Source organism: Hypanus sabinus, chromosome 3 (assembly GCF_030144855.1).
Source record: "Hypanus sabinus isolate sHypSab1 chromosome 3, sHypSab1.hap1, whole genome shotgun sequence".
Lineage (NCBI taxonomy): Eukaryota > Metazoa > Chordata > Chondrichthyes > Myliobatiformes > Dasyatidae > Hypanus > Hypanus sabinus.
This window is the reverse complement of record NC_082708.1, coordinates 152127753-152141963: the sequence shown is the minus strand read 5'-3', so window position 1 is coordinate 152141963 and position 14211 is coordinate 152127753. Positions and strand designations below refer to the sequence as shown.

Genomic DNA, 14211 nt, shown 5'->3' with positions numbered 1-14211 from the left:
AGGGTAGTGGAAGAAAATTCAATAAACTGAAGAGGAAATCGGACAGAAAACTATGGGAGGAAGTATGGCAAAGCTGTGTTGAAAAAGCTGGTAATGGGATGTTTTGATTGCTCTACAAAGACTCAGCAGGGCTTAATGGTTCTATATATATGCAATCTGACTGGCTAGCTAAACTTCAGAAATATTGACAAGGGAAATTAAAGCAAGCAAGCAACATCCAGTTAAACTCCCACCATTTGATCCATCTTCCCCAGCTCTTACCGCAAATGTGAGACAGAAAGTTTCCTCAACATCATCACCGGGGTAATCCAACAGTTCCTGCAAGCTCCTTAAAGAAAAGGTATCTGATTAAAAGACTAATCTGAATAGATCTGTGAAATTCAATACATACTCCATATAAACCTTGCTAGAGTAGATTTTGGTGCTTAGGTCAAGCAAATGCGAGGCAGAAAGAACTTAGTGTGATCTGCTTTAAAGAAGAATGCTTTGGTACTAAGTTTTCAGCCCTTATGTACTGTTTTCTTGGGACAGCAAGGAGGACGTGGACTAATTCTGAATAAGAAAGTGGGAGCAGAAAAACAGTGTTTACCCCTTGTGTTTTCTCCACTACTCAGTAAACTCATAGCAGATAATCTATCTGTACTAGCGCATCTCTCTCAATTCTGTTAATCATCAAAATTCTAATAAGTCAGCCTCGAAGGTCCTTGGGAAGCAAGTCACTACACTCGCAGTGAAGACATCTCATCTCAGTCCAAAGTGGCTGACTCCCTTTATTAGGCTATCAGATTGGAGCAGAATTAGGCTATTCAGCCCATTGAGAATCCTCAGCCATTTAATCATAGCTGATCCATTTCCCTCTCACCCCTGTTCTCCTTCTTCCTGTAACCTTCCACGCCCTGACTTACCAAGAGTCTGTCTACCTCTGTCGTAAATCTACCCAATGACCTGGTCTCCACAGGCACCCATGAATTTCACAGATTCACTGCCCTCTGGCTAAATAAATTCATCCTCATCTCCATTCCAAATGGACATCCCTCTATTCCGAGGTTGTGCCTACTGGTCCTAGATCCGTCCCACTATAGGAAATATCCTCTCTACATCTATTCTATTAAGTCTTTCAACATTTGAAAGCTTCAGTGAGGACCCCCTCATTCTTCTAAGTTCCAGCAAGTACAGGCCCAGAGCCATCAAACAAACCTCATATGAAAAGCCTTTCATTCCCAGAATCATTTTTGTGAACCTCCTTTGAACGTCAGCACATCATTTCTTAGGGAGGGGGCCCAAACCTGTTCACAACTCTCCAAGCGAAGCCTCACCAGTGCTTTATAAAGTCTCAACATGACATCCTTGTTTTCATATTCCACTACTCTCAAAATGAATGCTAACATTGCCTTCCTCATTACCAATTCAAACTGCAAGTTAACCTTAATGGAATCCTGCATGAGGACTTCCAAGTCCCGTTGCACCTTGGATTTTTGAATCTTCTTCCCACTTACAAAATAGCCTACACTTTTATTCCTTCTAGTAAAGTGCATGACCATACACTTTGCTACACTGTATTCCATCTGCCACTTCTTTGCTCATTCTCCTGATCCAAGTCCTTCTGCAGCCTCCCTGCTTCTACAACACTCCCTGCCCCCACAATGTAAAAAGAAGCAGTCCCAACACCCACCCCTGTAGATCACTGGTCACTGGCAGCCAATCAGAAAAGGCTCCCTTTATTCCCACGTTCTACCTCCTGCAAATCAGCTAATGTTTTATCCATGTTCGAATCTTTCCTGTAATACCACAGGCTTTTCTCTTGGTAAGCAGCCTCTGGTGCGGAACCTTGTCAAAGGCCTTCTGAAAATCCAATTTCACTACATCCACCAATTCTCTTTTGTCTATTCTGCTTGTTATTTCCTCAAGCAATTCCAACAGATCTGTCAAACAAAATCTTCCTTTAAGGAAACCGTTCTGACTTGGGTCTATTTTACAATGTGCCTCCAAGTATCCCAAAATCTCATCTTAACAATTGACGTTAACTTGTTAAGCCTTCCCAACCACTGAGGTCAGGCTAACTGGCCAATAAGCTTTTTCTTCTGGCTTCCTCCCTTCTTGGAGTGACATTTATAATTCCCTCATGTCTCTGTAATTCCCTTTACTTCACTGGACTAGGGACACATTTGACTTTGTCGTCACCTTTCTCAACCTGCAGGGTGAATTCTATATATTGCGATCACAGTCTCCTCAGGATTCCTTTATCTTAAGCTGTCTAAACAAATCTGGTTCTGTACACAACACCTGATCCAGAAAAGCTGATCCCTTAGTGGGGTCAACCACAAGCTGCCCTAAAAAGCCATTTCGTAGGCATTCTACTCTTGCGATCCAAAATCATCAACCACCAGATTTTCCCAATCTACCTGCATATTGAAAAACCCCGTAACTATCAGAACAGTGTCCTTTGGACATTTTCTGTCTACTGTTGTAATTTGTAGTCCACATTCTGGCTACTGTTCAGAGGTCTGTATATAATTTCCATCAGGTTCTTTTTACCCTTGGAATTTCTTAACTCCACATCTTCCGATCCTATGTCACCTCTTTCTAAGGAAAATCTAATTTTCATCAAAAGAGTCACCCCATAACCTCTGCCTACCTGCTTTTCCTTTTGATACAATCCATCGGGTAGATGGAGCTTGTCAGCTTGGGAAGGCAGTTCATCTAAGAAAGGGAAAACTCTGATTTCAAACCTCTGCTGCCTTGTGGCCATACCCACTCATGGGAAAAGCTTCGGGAGTAAACCCTGAGGACAAATCCGGAGCTGGAATCCCTAAGACAGTCCGATGTTGTCTTCAACCTTGCTCTGGCAACTCCTGCAACGTCACTGGTGTGAAGTGTATCGGCCCTTGCCCTTCCTTTGGACAACATCAGTGGCGTGGAGAGGGGAGACTTGCTGCTTGGGCAACTGCCATACAACCTTGCCCAGGCCTGCACCCCGGAGAGGACTTTCCATGCGCAGATCCATGGTCTCGCGAGACTACGGATGCCATCCTATCCTAGATGTTAAGGTCCCAACTATAACTTTCTTTCAGCCATGACTCAGCGAAGGCTACATCATTCCTGCCAATCTCTAACTGCACCACAAAATCCACCTTATTCCATATACTACATGGATTCCAATGTAATGCTTTTAGTCCTGTATTCATTGCCCTTTTTGATGTTGTCCCCCTGTTACAATGCACCTCATCCCACTGACTGCAATTTTGCCCTATCATCTGCTTGTCCTTCCTGACAGTCTTACTACACACTAGCTTTGCTTGTACACCAGCCACCCCATCTTCAGCCCTATCACACAGTTTCCCATCCCTCTGCCAGATTAGTTTAAGCCCTCCCCAACAGTTTGAGTAAACTTGCATACAAGAATATTTCACCCCTCGGGTTTAGGTGTAACCCTTCCCTTATTGTACAGGTCATCCTTTCCCCAGAGAGATCCTGGTGATCCAGAATTCTGAAACCCTGCCCCCTGCACCAGTTCCTCAGCCTATTCTTACACTCACAGGCAGCAATCCAGAGATTTCCAGCCTGGAGATCCTCTTTTCAGCTTTCTACCTAGCTCCCTAAATTCTCTCTTCAGGACCTCCTCCCATTTCCCACCTACGTCATTGATGTCAATATGTACCATGACTTCTGGCAGCTCATCCATCCACTTTAGAATGTTGTGGACCCAACCAGATTCATGCCTGACCCTGACACCTGGGAGACAACACACCATCCGGGATCCCTATCTTGTCCACACAATCTAGTGTCAACTCCTCTAACTACAGAATTCCCTGGCACTATTGCAGTCCTATTCTCCCTCCTTCCCTTCTGAGCTTCAGCGCCAGAGACCCAAGTCGCTAAAATTCCCCTGGTAGGTTGTCCCTCCCAACAGTATCCAACATAGTATACTTACTATCAAGGGGAATGACCACAGGGGTACTCAACGCCGCTGCCCATTTCTTTTCCCGTTACCTGTCTCCTGCAGCTAAGGGCTGATTATCTTCCAGTATCACCTTCTCAGTTTCCCGTTTGAACCAAAGGTCACTGAGATGCAGCTCCAGTTCCTTAACACATTCTCTGTGGAGTGACAGCTTGGCGCACCTGGTGCAGATGTGGCTTTCTGGAAGGCTGGGAAGTCTCCCAGAATTTTTAAAGCATTATATGCTGATTAGATCTGACATTCATCATTGTTTATTTACAAACTGAATCCCATGTACTTAGGAAACTTCCACCCCGGAGTTCCCAAACTTTCAAAAAAAATCATGCTAAAAGGCTGACACGAGGAAATCTGCAGGTGCTGGAAATTCAAACAACACACACAAAATGCTGGTGGAACGCAGCAGGTCAGACAGCATCTATAGGGAGAAGCGCTGTCGATGTTTCAGGCTGAGACCCTTCGTCAGGACTAACTGAAAGGAAAGATAGTAAGAGATTTGAAAGTAGGAGGGGGAGGGGAAAATGCGAAATGATAGGAGAAGACCGGAGGGGGGGGGTGGGGGTGGGGTGAAGCTGAGAGCCAGAAAGGTGATTGGCAAGAGGGATACAGAGCTAGAGAAGGGAAAGGATCATGGGACAGGAGGCCTAGGGAGAAAGAAATTCCCATTCCCATTCTGATATGTCTATCCATGGCCTCCTCTACTGTCAAGATGAAGTTGCACTCAGGTTGGAGGAAGAACACCTTATATACCTGCTGGGTAGCCTCCAACCTGATGGCATGAACATTGACTTCTCTAACTTCCGTTAATGCCCCTCCTCCCCTTCTTACCCCGTCCCTGATATATTTAGCTTTTTTCCTCCTTTTTTTTCCCTCTTTCTGCCCATCACTCTGCCTGTTCTCCATCTCCCTCTGGTGCTCCCCTCCCCCTTCCTTTCTCCCAAGGCCTCCCGTCCCATGATCCTTTCCCTTCTCTAGCTCTGTATCCTTTTTGCCAATCACCTTTCTGGCTCTCAGCTTCACCCCACCCCCTCCGGTCTTCTCCTATCATTTCGCATTTTCCCTTTCCCCCACTACTTTCAAATCTCTTACTATCTTTCCTTTCAGTTAGTCCTGACGAAGGGCCTTGACCAGAAACGTCGACAGTGCTTCTTCCTATAGATGCTGCCTGATCTGCTGCATTCCACCAGCATTTTGTGTGTGATGCTAAAAGGCTGTCCTGCATCTCTCTAACCTTTGCCCCCACCTCCTCAGAAATGCCCTTTGCTGAGTTTCTGTTAAAACTTTGTTCATTTACAGGAGAATGCAAGAACACTGGAGCAGGAGTGGGCCACGTGGCCCCTCAAGCCTGCCCTGCCACTCAGTAAGTTCACGAATTATCTACCCCATGCCTCAGCTCCTCTTCGCAAACAGATCACTTGTTAACAAAGGAATAAATAAATCAGTTTTTAGATGTTTCATTTATTACTGTATATACAGCTCATCCCAGGTTACAAGAGTCTGACTTATGGGCTCCATTATGTACTGTACAAATGGGATCCCATAATTTTATTAAATGGAGTAGTCCAACATAGATACATATGTTCTTTCCTATGACCATCATAACTTGTTTCCTCTCTCTCTCTCCACTTTTAGTAATTGCTCTTTCTTATCATTATCAGTTTTGTGTGCTTTTCATGCCGATCATTACAATATGCTGTTGGCAGAGTTACACTATCAAGTGATTTTTTATAAATTTTCTGACTGAGGACAAAACCAACTGCATAAACGGCACCCATTCACTGCCTGGAGATGTCCCGAGTCTGATTGCTGTGCATCAATATGTTACCTGAAAATGCTTCGTTATAATGTACCAAGATCATTTGAATCAATGATGAAACAAAAACTTTCCTGTGGTTTCCTCAAACTGCAACAAGTTAATATTGTCAAATACATCAAAACATACTGAAGCCACATTTGATTCGATTAAATCTTTTTAACACAATGCTCAATTCCACTGTCTCAAGTTGGATTTTACATTTGGGCAAAAGAAAAAGTGAAACTTTCTGCTGAAGGCTGAAACTGTGCCCAAAGCAAACATTCTGTCCCAGGCAACATCATGCACTAGGAATGCAAGTCTTAAGCACTGGACTCACCTGGCCTCTGTGGGGGACAGCTCTTTCAGGTCCTCCAGGGAAGGTGGCACATTCAGCAATTTTTTATACAGCACAAGTGGAAAGTGAAGGTCTACTACCGTGAAATTATAAATGGCCAGGCCACATAGGATCCCAATCAGGTGGAACCAGTTCAACTCCACAAACGTCTGCAGTGTAGGAAAGGAGAGAAATTGTTAAATGGTTTATGTTGTCACTTGCAATAAGATACAGTGAAAAGCAGTTGTTTTGCATGCATTCCAGACAAACGAGTGCAGTGAGGCAGAACAAAAGGAGTGTGATAACAGAATGCAGATTATAGTCTTACTGTTAAAGTGCAAGGGGAATGACAAGGCAGATAGCGAGATTAAGAATTCATCTTTCTTGTATAAGAGACTTGTTCAACAGACTAAAAACCAGCAGAATAAAATCTGTCCTTATTTCTCGTGGGACTTGTTTTCAAGCTTTGGTATCTTCTGCCTAACAGAAGTGGGGAGGTGGGGGGGGGGGGAGAATGAGAGTCCATGGAGGAGAGATTAGTCTTAATTATGGACTGAGCTGCGTTCATAACTCTGCAACGTCTTGTGATCCTGGGCAGTAAAGAAAAAGTTCCAAGGTTCAATAGCAGTAGAGTTACAAGACTAGCAGCCAGAGATGTGAATATTCACTAGGGCACATGAGGAATTTAAGATGAAGTAACTGAATAAATCTGGAATACAAAACTACAATGAGCTTACAGAAAATGGCAGACTCAGCCAGTTGCATTATGGGTAAAACTCTCCCCTCCATTGAGGACTTCTACAAGAGGCTATGTCTTAGGAAAACAACATCAGCCACTAAGATTCCCTAACATCCGAGCTATCATTGCCGCCATCATGCATGAGGTACAGCAGCATGATGACCCACACCTTAAGGTTCAACAACAACTTCTTCCCCACTGCTAGCAGGTTCTTAAACTGACCTATTTCTACCTCGGACTATAGCTCCCTCAACTTGCACTAACGTGGTTATTTTCTTTATGTATTTTTGTCACATAAATTATGTATAATTTTATGTTAGTTTAAGTTTAATTTATATTTGTCATGCTTATAACATGTGTGATGCTGCTGCAAAAGGTTCACTTTCATGTTGTTTATATCCCAGGTATATACACTGATAACAGTATATGTGAGCTAGTATTACCAATAATGACCATGTCAAAATTAATCAACTGATTCCTTTGGGGGAAAAAGATCTGTTGATCTTACCCAATCAAGTTACCCATGTGGTTAAACTTTAAAGGGTCCTGAAACGGCTCTGCAGGTCCAGAGCTGGACTACACTTGCTGGAGGCATTCAGTTTCACATAAAATATGAATAAACATAATGCAGCTTTGACAACAGTCCAAGAGCAATCTAATCGAATGGTGTTGAAGGGATGTTATGGCCTTACGGTTAAGCACTGTCAGTGCTCCCAGGTCAGTTGTTCATTCATTTACAAGGAAGCCAGCTCGAATCAAGTGGTTTGCCGAGGCTTTTAGGAGAGCAGGTAAGAATAACTTCAACGGTGTCGATTGAGTCACATACAAACCAGAGAGGTTGGGACAGTGGATTACCTTGTCCAAAGACCATAGTGAACCACGTACATTTTTATAGTAACCCAATAATTTTATGGGCATTTAACATTTAATGTTGGGTCTTCATACTCAGTTGCCATGGTGTACTTCCTTTTGTACACTGAAAGCTAGGGCCTGATCCTGCCATCACCTACCTACCTTAGATGTTCCTCACTCTGCTACCTAGTAACCCCCCCATTCTACCACCCAGCCACATCAGAAGACTAGACCTACAGTTTAATTCAGTCACCAAGGCAGAAAAGGAAGTGAAATTGATATCAATAATAACAGAAAGGCTGGAAGAACTCAGCCAGCCAAGCAGCATCAACAGAAAGAGAAACCAGTGAATGTTTTGGGTCCAAGATCCTTTATCAGAACTGGTTTCTCTTTCAATAGATGCCACTTGGCTAGCTGACAACTTATGTTTTTGTTTCAGATTCTGGCATCTGCATTTTGATTTTGTTTCCTTGTACTGCAAGTCCTTCAATATTCCTGCTCTATATCTGGGCAGATGACACATCAATGACACAGTTCAATCCATGCTTTGTTCCATGGTAACTGACTTCACCAAACAGCCCACATCTTTCTTTACCTGACCATTAAAAATCAATGCACAAGCAATTTAACATTTCAGCCATCTCAGCTTCACAAGACTTCCTTTCAAATTATTGGATGCTGTGGCCAGTTCTAGTTTCCATATTTAAAAAAAAGGTTAAATAGAGGTACTATGTAGATTGATGCTAGGACAGAGGTCATATGTATCATTAAAAAATTAACCTTCTTTAAATTTCTTTTGAATGGAGAAGATAGTTCACAGCAGATAGTTCTGCTGATGCACAGTTCCAGCAACCCATGTTCAAACTTGACTTTAGGCACGGCCTTTGTGGAGTCTGCATGCTCTCGCTGCGACTGTGTGGGTTTCATCCAGGTGGTCTGCTTTCCTCCCACATCCCAAAGGAGGACAGATTGATCGGTTAATTGGTCATTGTACATTGCCTCTAGTGCAGATGAAAAGTAAGAACGGGCAGATAGTGGAGGGCACCCCTCTGGACATCCCCCTCAACAATAAGTACCCCATTTTGAGTACTGTTGGGGGTGACGACCTACATGGGAGAAGCAACAGTGGCTGTGCCTCTGGCACTGAGTCTGGCCCTGTGGCTCAGAAGGGTAGGGAATTGAAGAGGATGGCAGTAGTAATAGGGGACTCCATAGACAGCGGGACAGATATGCAATTCTGTGGACGCAAAAAGGAAATGCAGATAGCATTTTGCCTCCTGGGATCCAGGGTCTAAGATGTTTCTGGATGCAGCCAACAATATCCTGAAAAGGGGGGACACCGTACATATTGGTACCAACGACATGGAAAGAAAAGGGAGGAGGTCCTGAAAAAGGAATACAGGGAGTTAGGAAAGAAGCTGAGAAGCAGGATCCCAAGGGTAGTAATCTCAGGATTGCTGCCTGTGCCACACGACTGAATGAGATGGCAGATAAGTGTGCGGCTGAAGAATTGGAACAAGTAGCAGGGATTCAGATTTCTGGAACTGGGACCTCTTCTGGGACAGGAGGGACCCGTACAAAAGGAACGGGTTGCACTTGAATCCGATGGGGACCAATATTTTTGTGGGCAGATTTACTAGCACGTGGCAGAGGGTGGGAACCAGGATGAATAGTGCTGAGGATGAGCCAGTAAGTAGACAAGTAGGTGATAGGTGTGACATGAATGTAGACAAGCCAATCACTGGGTACAAATGCAGACAGAGCAAAGAGTTAAGTCGTGACTCAGAGGCAAAATTCAAAAGGGCGAAGAATGCAGGACTGAAGGTGTTGCATTTAAATGCACGTAGCATTTGGAATAAGGTGGATGAACTCGTGGCACTATTACAGATTGGTCGGTATGATATTATGGGCATCACTGAGCCATGGCTGAAAGAAGACCAAAGTGGGAGATTAACATACAAGGATATACTTTGTATCGGAAGGACAGGCAGGAAGGCATAGGTGGTATCGTAGCTCTGTTGGAAAGAGATGGAATTACATCTTTAGAAAGAGGTGATATAGGGTCAGAGAATGTTGAATCTTTGTGGGTGGAGTTAAGAGATTGCAAGAGTGGAAAAAAAACATCATGGGAATTACATATAGGCCTCCAAATAATAGCCAAGATGTGGGGTTGAGATTGCAAAGGGAGCTGGAAAAGAGATGTCATAAGGGTAATGGCACAATTGTAATGGAGGACCTCTATATGCAAGAGGATTGTGAAAATCAGGTTGGTGTCAGATCGCAAAAGAGGGAAAATGTTGAATGCCTATGAGATGGTTTTTTAGAGTAGCTTATGCTTGAGCTTACTTGGGGAAAGAGTATCTTAGATTGGGTGTTGTGTAATAACTCAGATCTTATTAGGGATCTTAAAGGATCCCTTAGGAGGCAGTGCTCATAATATGATTGAACTCATACTGCAATTTGAGAGGGAGAAGCGTAACTCACATGTATCAGTATTGCACTGGAATAAAGGCATGAGAGAGGAGTTTGGCCAGGTGAATTGGAGGAGGATACTGGTGGGAATGACGGCAGAGCAGAGATGGCTGAAGTTTCTGGGAATAGTTCACAAGGCGCAGGATAGATATGCCCTCAGAGGAAGAAGTTCTCAAGTGGCAGGAATAGGCAGCTGTGGATGACAAAGGAAGTTATGGACTGCATAAAAGACAAGGAAAGGGCATACAAGGTAGCAAAAGTAGTGAAAAGTTGGATGATTGGGAAGCTTTTAAAATCCAACAAAAGGCAACTAAAGCTCTGAGAAAGGAAAAGATGACATAGGAGGGCAGACTAGCCAATAATATAAAGCAGGTGAGGGTTGATATTGGACCACTGGAAAATGATGCTGGTGAGGTAGAAAACGGGACAAAGAAATAGCAGATGAATTTAATGGGTACTTTGTATCTGTCTTCCACAATGAAGACACTAGAAGTGTGCAGAGGTCTGTGAGTGTCAAGGAGCAGTTGTGAGTGCCATTGCTATTACAAAGGGAAAAAGTGCTAGGCAAACGTCTTAAGATGGATAAGTCATCTGGGCCAGTTGGCCTTCATCCCAGAGTCCTAAGAGAGGTTGCTGAAGAGGTAACAGATGCATTGGTCGTGATCTTTCAAGAATCACTTGTTTCTGGCATGGTCCCGGAGGACTGGAAAATGGCAAATGTCACTCCACTCTTTCAGAAGGGAGGAAGACAAAAGAAAGGAAATTATCGGCTGGTTAGCCTAACCTCAGTGGTTGGGAAAGTGTGGAGAGTATTATCAAGGATAAGGTTTCTAGTACTTGGAGACTAATGACAATATAAGTCAAAGTCAGCATGTTTGTGTTAAGGGAAATCTGACATACCTGTTAGAATTCTTCAAGGAAGTAACAAGCAGGGTAGACAAAGGAGAGGCAGTGGATGTCATTTACTTGGACTTTCAGAAGGTGTTTGATAAGATGCCACACATTAGGTTGCTTAACAAGGTAGAATCCTGTGGTGTTACAGAAAAGATACTGCAATGGATAGCGGAATGATTTATAGGCAGGAGGCAGCGAGTGGGAATAAAAGGGGTCTTTTCTGGTTGGCCGCTGCTGACTTGTGGTGTTCTTCATGTATCAGTATTGGGACTGCTGCTTTTCACTTAGTTTGTCGATGATTTAGTTAATGGAATTGATGTGAAGATAGATGGAGGAGCAGACAGTGCTGAGGAAGCAGCAGGACTTAGACAAATTGGAAGAATGGGCAAAAAAGTAGCAGATGGAATACAGTGTTGGGAAATGTATGATAATGCATTTTGGTAAAAGGAACAATAGTGTGGACCATTATCTAATTGGGGAGAAGGTTCAAACATCAGAGGTGCAGAGTGACTTTAGGAGTCTTTGTGCAAGACTCCCAGAAGGTTAGTTTACAGGTTGAGTCTGTGGTAAAGAAAGCAAAGGTAATGTTGACACTCACTTCAAGGAGAATAGAATATAAAAACAGAGATAATGCAGAGCCTTTATAAGGCATTAGTCAGGCTGTACTTCGAGCATTGGCAACGGTTTCGGGCCCCATATCTCAGTGAGGATGATTCCAAGAATGAAGGGGATAACATATGAGGAGCATTTGGCAACTTTAGGCCTGAATTTAGAAGAATGCAGGGGGATCTCATGGAAACCTACCGAATGTTGAAAGGACTGGATAGAGTGGATGTGGAGAAGACATTTCCTATGGTGGGGGGTATCCAGAACTAGAGGGCTCAGCTTCAAAATTGAGGGGCAACCCTTTAGAACAGAGGTAAAGAGGAATTTTTGAAAGTTAGTGAGTAGTAAATCTGTGGAATGCTCTACCACAAACTGCGCTGGAGGCCAAGTCCATGTGTATATTTAAGGTTTCTTGATCGGTCAGGGCATCAAAGAATATGGTGAGAAGGCAGCTGCTTGGGGTTGAGTGGGATCCAGGATCAGCCATGATAGAATGATAGAGCAGACTTGATGGGCTGAATGGCCTAATTCTGCTCCTATGTTTTATGGTCTTCTGAGAGAGTGAACAGACTTCAGGGGAATAAATGGGAAATAGAGCTTATAGGAATGTTCCAAATGCCAGCAAAGATTCAAAGGGCTGAATATCCTCCTTCAATGTGAGGTACATCAGGGTGACAAAAGGGGCTCTATAAGGAAAATCTACAGAGACCATCTCTGGGAACCCAAACCATGGCCTTTAATCAATCCAATAATTACCTGTTCAAAATACTGAGGCGCCAAAATGTGGACCTCATTACGACAGGGAACAGTACAGTCACTGAAGAGATAAGCTTTTCCAAGAAAAATGAAGTCAAGGCAGAAAAGATAAAAAATATAATGTTAAATTTGTCATATTGGCTTCCATTTAATCTGTAGGTTACCTTCTCCAAAGTACCGCTGAGGAGTTAGTTGAGAGTAGGGAGACTTGAAGGAGGAGCTGTTGTAGCAATTGGGGTACAATGGAACATTTAAAGTTGAAATTGACTTAGGAAAGATGTTGAGATTTCAGATAGGGTGAAGAAAATACTTTCTAGAATACTTCTAGGGAGGAGAGACTTCAGATTTCAGAAATTAAGTTGTTCTTCCTGCCAAAAAGGAGGTTGAGAGCAGAGTTGATGCAAGTTGACAGGATCATGAGGGATTTATTTAGCATGAATCAAGGGAGACTGTTCCCAGCAGCAAAGATTCACAGGCCAGAGAGAAAAAATATAGATAGCAAGGTACAGCTTTTTAAATCTTTTTAAGAGCAGTTTGGTTATGACCTGTAATTAACTGATAGATGAAATGGTGGAAGAAAATCAACCAGTTCCTTCAAGAAGAAATGAGATAGGCAGTTGAGTGAGAATAGATTGAGGGGTATTGAGAAATGGACAGCAGCCTGTTGTACTAGGAGCTGACAGTCACAAGATGGGCCAAATGACTTCCTTTAGTGTTATAAAAATTATACACAGTAGATTTTATTTAGAAAGGGTGTTGAGGGATACAGAGATAAGGCAGGTGAATAAACACCAATCAGTCATGAGTTCAGTAAACGGGAGAATCAGCTTGAGAGACTGAGTGCCAGAATGGATTAGCCAACACCTGCCCTGATGCTTCACAGGATTATAATCTGAAAGAAAGACTCACGTAGCTTCAGACAGAGGCCAAAGAAGACACTCACTTTCTCGGAGAACCACAGAAGTCTGGACTGCTCGTAGTAGGTAAACATTCCATACTTGGGATCCAGCAGCTCCTTGAGGAGCAGCAGGAAGAATTCCTTCGTCACCCCTCCGTCATCCACTGCTTCCTCACCCAGAAACACCACCTGCACCGGGAATAAGTCAGCAGGGTCAGATTTAGGCACATTCACTCCTCTCCACTGCCACCCATCCTAACTGCCCTACTGAAAGATCTGAAGACAAAAGTTACATTTCAGATTAGTTTGCTGTTACATATACCAGGGTGCAATGAACTTCTTTGCTCATGTGAAGCTCAGATTAAACAGTATACACAGATTAATAAACCATCATCATCAACACTATGGGCCATGTTATATGACGTAGGCGATCATGGTTTTTCACCATGATTTTTCTTGGTGAATTTTTCTACAGGAGTAGTAATATTAAAAACCTACAGCACAATACAGGTCCCACGGCCCACAGAGTTGTGCCGAACATGTCCATACCTTAGAAATTACCAGGCTTACCCATAGCCCTCTTTTTTTTTAAAGCTCCATGTACCTATCTTAAAAGACCTTATTGTATCTGCCTCCACCACCATTGCCAGCAGCCCATCCCATGCACTCACCACTTTCTGAGTAAAAAACTTACCCCTGACATCTCCTCTGTACCTACTCCCAAGCACCTTAGACCTGTGCCCTCTTGTGGCAACCATTTCAGCCCTGAGAAAAAGCCTCTGACTATCCACACGATCAATGCCTCTCATCTCATCATAGCAAAAAGTAGTTTGCTATTGCCTTCTTCTGGGCAGTGTCTTGACCTGACGGGTCACCCCAGCCATTATCAATATTCTTCAGAGATTGTCTG

At 43.4% G+C, this 14211-nt stretch overlaps 1 protein-coding gene across 2 annotated transcripts in view; it reads right to left on the bottom strand.

Moving 5' to 3' along the window:
• The window catches only part of LOC132391786 (probable E3 ubiquitin-protein ligase HERC3), a 95080-nt gene that overhangs the window by 11832 nt on the left and 69037 nt on the right, over window positions 1-14211 (bottom strand). For both annotated transcript variants that reach the window (XM_059965398.1, XM_059965399.1), the window contains 3 exons: window positions 13347-13490; window positions 6088-6254; window positions 262-328 (listed from right to left, as the gene is read on the bottom strand). In XM_059965398.1, coding sequence (XP_059821381.1) covers window positions 262-328; window positions 6088-6254; window positions 13347-13490 — 378 coding nt within the window. The remainder of the gene's footprint in view (window positions 1-261; window positions 329-6087; window positions 6255-13346; window positions 13491-14211) is intronic.